At 36.1% G+C, this 8,187-nt stretch overlaps 2 protein-coding genes across 2 annotated transcripts; both read right to left on the reverse strand.

The window, feature by feature from the left end:
• Positions 1 to 2,404: 2,404 nt before the first annotated feature.
• LOC132163239 (receptor-like protein 18) lies at positions 2,405 to 4,368 on the reverse strand. The gene is made up of 2 exons (XM_059573446.1): positions 2,998 to 4,368; positions 2,405 to 2,604 (listed from the first exon to the last, which is right to left on the reverse strand). The coding sequence occupies exon 1, from the start codon at positions 4,192 to 4,194 to the stop codon at positions 3,052 to 3,054; it is 1,143 nt and encodes a 380-aa protein (XP_059429429.1). The 5' UTR covers positions 4,195 to 4,368; the 3' UTR covers positions 2,405 to 2,604; positions 2,998 to 3,051.
• A 535-nt stretch (positions 4,369 to 4,903) lies between these two features.
• LOC132163240 (receptor-like protein 7) lies at positions 4,904 to 6,231 on the reverse strand. The gene is made up of 2 exons (XM_059573447.1): positions 5,721 to 6,231; positions 4,904 to 5,580 (listed from the first exon to the last, which is right to left on the reverse strand). The coding sequence occupies exons 1-2, from the start codon at positions 6,176 to 6,178 to the stop codon at positions 5,571 to 5,573; spliced, it is 468 nt and encodes a 155-aa protein (XP_059429430.1). The 5' UTR covers positions 6,179 to 6,231; the 3' UTR covers positions 4,904 to 5,570.
• Between the last annotated feature and the right edge of the window lie 1,956 nt (positions 6,232 to 8,187).

Below are 8,187 nucleotides of genomic sequence, written 5' to 3' on the forward strand. Positions count from 1 at the left end.
TTATTAAGATGAAAATGAGAATTGGAAGAGGTTAAGATTGTTGAACCAGTGTTCTCAATTGCAAGACCTCCACCATTGCCAATTGCTATTGCTTCTGATCCTTTGAAGGGCTGCTGCTGAAGGGTCAAGTTCTCCAATTCACTTGTGATGTGAGAATTGGCCCCACTGTCAGCAAACCATTGTTGATCTTCTAATTCATTGTTGGTTTGGGCTACCATGGCAGCAAGTTGTGTGGGGGGGTGCCTGCCCTGATATGCGTAATCCATCCTATGGAAATAGTCAAGAGCCTGATGGCTTGTTTTACTACATATTTGGCAAGGCATCCGAGTGGTTGGCTGGAATGGAGAACCATTAGGACAGATAGCTGCTGCTGCTGGGCTGAATTTCCAGAGGTAGCAGAATTTCTTTGAGATGCATAACGTGGAAAACCAGTTGTTGGTGGAGGAGAGAACATTTTGTATTGACCATTCTTGGGCTTGCGATTGAAGGAATGAAAATTTTGCTTTGAGGGGCCTCCTTGACGCTGTGTGAAAAATGCAAAGTTGGAGGCATCATTCACTATAGATTGCTATTGATTGATAAGTGTCTCATGGTTGAGAAGTTGATCCTGAAACTCTGTGAAAGTCAAGGATTTGTCTGTTGTGGTCATATAGAATGTTGTAACAAAAGAGTTGAATGTGGGATTAAGGCCACTAATGATAAAAGAGATTAAATCTTCATCATCAATAGGCCTCCCAATTGCAGCAAGTTGGTTGGCCGAATCTTTGGCTTCCTGCAAGTATGCAGTGCAGGTCTTGGATCCTTGACGAAGGCCTTGAAGTTGGCGCTTTAGGTTAGACACCCGAGTCCTAGATTTTGAAGCAAATCTAGTTGCCAAAAACTTCCATACTTTCTGAGATGTATGGAAACCATACAGAGTTGAGAGCAATGACTCAGTGAGAGTCATGTTGAGCCAACTGAGAATAAATTGGTCCTTTTTGTTCCAGAGGGAATAAGCTAGATTAAGGACCTCCTTACCTTGATCATCAGGCAGGAATTGAGATGGGCATGGTTCTGTACCATCCACAATGCCCATAAAATCATGACTCTTAAGTATAGGAACAACAAGAAAGTGCCATGCCAAATAGTTAGGTCCATCAAGTTTGATACCTGTATATGGAGCAAGATTTGGCAAAACAAAAGTGAGAGTGGTAGTGTCAGAGGTGGTTGAGGTAGTGGCCATGACTGATTATGAGCGGAAGCAGGGGAATTGGAATTTTGTAAGAAAATAGAGAATTGGCGTTAGCCTATGAGGGCTTTGATACCATGAAAAGTTTTGAACAAGAGATTGATTTTGTAATTCACTAGATAATTTACATACATGCTGCTCTCTGTATTATATACACGAGAGTGATAGGTTTGTACAGCAAGACAATTCCACATAATGAGAAATTGCCAAATACAAAGATATCAATCAACATTTGCCTTATGGAGGGAGATACAGATTTAAGTGATAACATTTCCTTGTAGAGTTGGATGATTTGACAATCAGCATTGAAGTGGGATTTTCCACAATCAGCTTCTTTCCTATTGTATGCGAATCATCCCTTGCATGGTTTGCCTTTCCTGACTTAGTTGGACAAGCTGGCATTGCTGCCACAGCACGCATGGCTGTGATTGTAGTAATTTCATTATCTGTAGCTTGACAACCAATGCCATGATCAGTGGCAGAATCTGCAGCAGCTTCATCAAGAGCTGCACCTGCTGCAGAGGGACTTACCTTAACACTTTTAAGGTAGATTAATTCAACAGTCGGATTTACTAGACCGTTAGTAAAGTCAACTGTAATATCAAATTAAGTTTGATCTAATGGTTGAGATCAAGTGATCGTTACTAACTTTTATGGTCAAATAGATATAACTAAATAAATTTTGTTAAGATTTGGAGTTTGTTACTATTAGATTAGATGTTTAGACATAAATAACTGCTATTTTAACACTAAAAATAATCCACTGCACTCAACTTTTTCATACACAGAAAATGAAATATTTTTAAGGTGTTTAGGTTGAGTTTCGTTCAATTAAAACATAACTAAACAACAAAGGATTTCTAGGCTCCATTGTATCCTGAATAAATATTTGTCGTAACCCTTTGCATACCGGTTTTGTTGGAGGCCAATAATTTCTTAAGAAAAGTGATTTTGTAATGCATTTTTGGAGCAATTTCATTTCCTGCTTTCTATTATTTTTATAACAAATCTTTGGATTGAGTGCTGGTTAGTTTTAATGTATATTAGGTGTTTGAAATCCAATCAAGTAGTGCGCTATTGTTGTTTAGATATCAATCAACCAAAACTCATATTAAGTTCAATTCCGTAATTATTTGTTGAGTAGGATTGTCTTACATGCTTTTCAACACAAGCATCAGTAAAATATAGCAATAAATAAGAAAAATATTTAGAATTCAAAGAGGTGCATACATGTCTATGGAAAGTACTGTACTGTAAATTATTAAGCACGCATCACACATAAATGTATATAAAGCACGCAACTGAGCGTAACTTCCATTGTAGAGGCCTTATAAACATCAGCAAACTTCCTCCAGAGTAAACTTGGAGCAACATATCTGCAATTGAGCCGTATATTGGTATAAGTTTCCTTTACACAACCTAATTGAATAATTACAAAATGAACTCAAACACAATATAATGTCATGCAAGACCACTTTCAATACCATCTAAGAGAATACACAAATCAATAATGTAAATTAACTAAAATTATAATTTTTTTTTTTTTTTAAAAAAAAAAAATCAGCTTAAAATGTAAAGGTATATAGTAGTAGTATATAGTAGTCTTCGATCAGTATTGAGTGCAAATCTGAAACAATACTGACCAACGCAAACGTGATACCATGGGCAATTTTTACTCCACATGACATTTACGCCTCACAAGTTGCCCCAAAACATAATATCAAACAAGTACTTGAGTAATATAAGTTTGCCAATTACAAATATCATACCTTAAACACAGCGAAAGGTAATCATGATAAATCTGGAGCCACTGCAACTCATAACTATGACCAGTGCCTTTGCCTTTGATTTCGATATCTACGTCTTTGACGGTATTCTATTCGAAGATACAATCGAGGGAAGATCTTGAAAAGAATGTCGTCAACGTGTTTGTAATACCATATCCTCCACCTCTTCCAGAACACAAGAGGCCCAATGACAATTCCAATCCCAAAAATAAATCCAAATTCAACACTTATGTAATTCCACTCGATCACAATCCCATATTTCCAATGTTTTTGATCATGTGTTGGAGGCAATAACTGTGGCTCCTCATAAGTACAATGTGATTTCAAAGGGAGCCCACATAATCTATCATTTCCTTTGAAGGAAGATTCTGAAAATGTAGCAAATTGCTTGATGAATGGAATCTGTCCCACCAATTGATTGAAGGAAAGGTTGAGAACAGATAGAAAAATAAGACCATCGGCAAGTTGCACAGGAATCTTACTAGAAAGCTCATTGCATGATAGGTCTAGTGTCTCAAGATTACTCAATTTCCCCAAAGATGATGGAATTTTGCCTGTGAAAGCATTATGCGACAAGTTGAGACTATGAAGCGCTTTGAGTTCTCCTATTTTTTCAGGTATAGGACCGCCAAAGTTGTTGCAAGAGAGGTCAAGGGTGGTGAAGATTGTTAGGATCTTCACTAGCTCCACCTCTAAACCCTTGTTGGTAACAGTTATTGTATCTTCATAAGAAGACCCATTAATAGTAATTTGGAGGTAAGCAAGCTCTGAGTGCACCTCGTGTTCACGATCCATCATGGCCATCAAAGATGAAAGAATAATTATTGGAAGGTTACCAATAAAATTATTTGATGCCAAATCTACAATTTGAAGCATTGGCCATGTAGCATTAAGCTTTGGATGAGTAATGGGCCCGTAAAATTTGTTAGATCGCAAAACAAGAACCTTCAACATGGTTGTGCTCTTCAAGAAAAATGGGAAGGTACCCTCGACGTGGTTGTTCCCAATATCCAAGACATTCAACTTAGAGCAATTGGCCAAAGATTTTGGTAACCCTCCTTCTAGTTGGTTTTTATTGAGAGCTAAAATTTGTAAACCACAATTATCTGGAAATGCATCAGGAATTGTGCCATTGAGCTTGTTTCTCCTTAAATCCAGCACTTGAAGTTTATCATTCATCTCAATCAAGCATTGAGGAATTGTGCCGCTGATGGAATTATTAGATAAATCTAGTAGTTTAAGATTTGTAGCATTGCATATTGATATGGGGATACTCCCATAGATTTTACTACTTGAAAGAAGCAAGAATCCAATAGAAGGAAATGACCGACTGATGTTAGCTGGAATGGAGGAATGAAAGGTCTAGGGTTCGAAGAGAAACATTGAGGATAGGTCCTTCCAAAGTCTCTAGAAAATTGTAAGAGAGATCTAAGTAAGAAAGATTAGGAAGTTTCCAGATCCAGTTGGGCATCTCTCCAAAGATCTGGTTGTGTGAAAGGTCTAGAGAAGATAAATAGGATTGGTTTCTCAAGAAATCAGGAATTTTTTTCAACTTGCAAGAAGCGAGAAATAATGCGTCAAGGGGAACAGAGGATAACGAAAAGTTAAAATCATTATATTCAAATAACAAGCTGGTGTGAGAAAGATCAAGGTACGAAAGATATTTTAACTGCTGAATCACACTAAGGTTCAGGGAGTTATTAAATTTGTTTGAACCAAGCGAGAGCCATCGAAGACCATGGAGTTCAAAGATAGACATGGGTATTGGCCCTTCCAAATGGTTGTTATCCAAATTAAGGTATTCCAAGAAGGAAAAAGCGTTGGAAAATTCCTTGAGTTGACCAGAAAATTGATTATAGGAAAGATCTAACTCTTGCAATGATGGATGTGAAAATAGAGAATCTGGAATATTCCCATTCAGTAAATTGTTATCCAACTCCAAATTCAAAAGTTTTTCCCACTGAGTGGAAATAATCTCACCTGACAGATAATTATTACAAAGCCTTACAGTAGTCAGATTCTTGCACATGCTGAAATCTGGAATTGATCCACTGAATTTGTTGTATGAGATATCCAAATACTTCAATTGTGTGAGGCTCGCCATTGAATCTGGAATTGATCCAACGAAATTGCAACTACGAAGAGATATTGTTGACAACATTTGAAGGTTACCGATAGAAGACGGTAATGTCCCAGAAAAACTTGTTCCGCCAAGAAGCATGGTTTGAAGAGATCCATTTGGAGGAAATTCTGGCAAAGAACCTTCAAGTAGAAAGTTATATGCCAAGTCAAGCGTCTGTAGCGTTGGAACCTGGAAGATCTTTTCCGGAAATTTTCCATTCAGGTGACAATCAAAGAATTCCAAGGATGTCAAATTTTTGAAATCTGCAAAAAATTCTGGAACTGGAGCTGAAAAGTAGTTATCATTCAAACGAATAATTGAGAGGGAATGAAGATTCCGCAAGGAGGAATCAATCGGGCCAGAAAGATTGCAGGATGACAAGCTCAACACTCTCAGATTTGGGAGCGAAGATGATAATGCCCGACACCACTCATTACCTGGAGCTGATATAAGTACACCATCAAGATTAAGTTCCATAAGCTCCGAAAGGTTTTCAATCAACACTTTTAAATTTGGACTCTCAAGTTTCAGTGGATAGATGGAATAAGAGTAATAATCGGTAGATAAATCAAGAGTAACCAACCTTGTCAAGCGCGAAATCGCAATAGGAATCTGCCCTACAAAGAGAGCATTTGATAGATTCAAATAACTCAAATTCACAAGCTTGTCAAACTCTAATGGAATCTCATGAGAAAGGTTGAAGTCATTATAAGCCAAACTCAGGCTCTCGAGATGCTGAAGACTGAAAAGGCTGCTTGAATTGTCGAGTCCACCCGAGATGGATTCGTTGGTCAAGTCGAGACCAATAACTCGGCCCTCGTTGCAGGTTACACCTTGCCAAGAGCAACAATCAGCACTTTGATTCCACTTAACAAGTTTAGTGGACATAGTAGAATTAAACGTAAGATTGTTCTTCAATTGCAGCAACAAGGACTGCTCATTGCGGAAACATGGGCTAGACACCCCGAAGACAGAAATGGTCATCAAGAAAAGTGCGTAAATGGCCATCAAGAAAAGCCAAGAAAAGACCGGGAGTCTCATTGGAGGGCGTTATATATATAAATAAGAGGAATACAGTTTTACAGTAAATTAAGGATGGAAGAGGTGGTGGTGATATAAGATATATGAATGGTGGATTCAGGAGTATATATATAGATGGGGGTTGTGGGCCCGATTGAGTAGATCCAAAATGTAATTAAGCTGAAAATATAATGGTGGGATCAGTACTGCAATTGAAGATCACGTGGTCGCCCAGTTTCTTGTGTTTGGGTAGGTGGAATTATTGGGGAATGTCCTTTTTTCTAATACATATTTGTATTAACAAGGATTATTAATAATTGGAGGTCATTGCTTCAGCCATGGGATTAAACCCATGTTTTATTGGGTTTCACTCTTCTTTCTTTTGCGTAGCAAGATTCTTATTTGAATAGTTAGTGATGTATTCTTAATCAACTCTCTATTCTTTAGCTAAATAATAAACTCTCTAAATTTAAGTAAATAATAAACTCTCTAAATTTTTCTATCCTATTTAAATATAATATTTATTCTATCTTCATTCATTTTTTATTCTCAAAAGCACTCCACAAAGTTACAAACACATAAGGTTGTTGGATACAAAATTATTTAAAAATTAAATAAAAAATTATAGGAAAGAAAAATCATATATAAAACTTGGTTTTTCTTTAATTTTCCAATATATAAACTATTTATATTATTTAATTATTTTTGTTATCTATTTTCCCTAAATAAAACATGTTCATTAATTCGATTTTTGTGGAACAAAATAGTTCAAATACAGATTTATATACAGATTTTACAAATGATCACAATCAAATCCAAGAAAAAATTTCATATTTCAGCAGAAGACAATTGGGAGGGGATTCAATGATTCACATTTCTTTGAGTATCCGAATTCTCTATATTTAAATATAACCAAACGAAATAATCTTTTAAAATTCTCAAAAATCTTAAAAGCGAGTATTAAAACGATAATCTTCAGAAATCTTAAAATCCTCATAATTCTTAATACTCTCATAAGTGTGTATGAAAATGATAGTCAACACATTAAGTCTTTTGTGCCCACTTTTGATGCAATGCCCCTCCCTGTCAACAAATTTGGTTGCCGTGTAGTGGGGTTGGACCCTTTTTCACTTTGCGTATTTAGATTGGGATGGAGAAACTTGTTTTCAATTTGAATACAAAACTTGAAATTAATAAGCAATTTACATGTATAAGACTCAAAGCATGGAGTCTTTGCATCACTATAAAATTTATTTTTCGTTGACTATCGTCTTTACATTTGAGATAAGCTTCAAAAATCAAAGTGGACGGACCATAATAACAAATGTGACCTCTTATTTATTTCTCATTGTCTTTCTTTGTATTTATTCTCAGTCAGTCAAAAGTGGGTGCTCAAAAAGTCCTTACTCCTTTTTCTCAACTATTGACGCCTAATTTGTTTTTGTGAAATTTATGTAAGGATTGACTTCTTGTCATGCTCTATTGATTATTAGTTGCAATTATTTGAGATGATGGAGCCCATATCGAACTTCAAAGGCAATTTACATGAATGAGACTCGAAGCATGGAGTCTTTGAATGGAGATAAAATTTATCTCTAATGGTCTATTGTCTTTCCATTGAGATAAGTTTTAAAACCCAAAGTGAACGGACCATTGTAACCCTAACACCGAAAGAGCTTTCCATTGATCGATTGATGAAGGTAACAAATGATCAATTAGCAGTTACAAGGAATAAAAATAAAGACCATAGAACCACCTTCTCGTGCATGAGCATTCATAAAATCACCATCTCGTCCATAATCTTCATTTTGGTAATCCGTAACCTCTGAAAATCTTAAAGTGAGACAAAATAAATGAGAAGAGAGAAAGAGTTCATACTTAGAGGAGTCAATCCTCAAACCTTGAAAGCTTATGATTTGAGTTAATCATTTTAGTATAAACCTTCGTACTCTCTTTTCTACGTTCTTATAATGTTTAATCTATATCTAAGTTATGTTTAGCTATTTTCATAACTATGTGTAAGATATAGT

This window comes from Corylus avellana, chromosome ca10 (genome assembly GCF_901000735.1).
Source record: "Corylus avellana chromosome ca10, CavTom2PMs-1.0".
NCBI classification, from domain to species: Eukaryota; Viridiplantae; Streptophyta; class Magnoliopsida; order Fagales; family Betulaceae; genus Corylus; species Corylus avellana.

Bases quoted from the DNA above. Each gene is read 5' to 3' on its own strand.
- LOC132163239 (XM_059573446.1), bottom strand. From the start codon at position 4,194: ATGAATGATAAACTTCAAGTGCTGGATTTAAGGAGAAACAAGCTCAAT.
- LOC132163240 (XM_059573447.1), bottom strand. From the start codon at position 6,178: ATGAGACTCCCGGTCTTTTCTTGGCTTTTCTTGATGGCCATTTACGCA.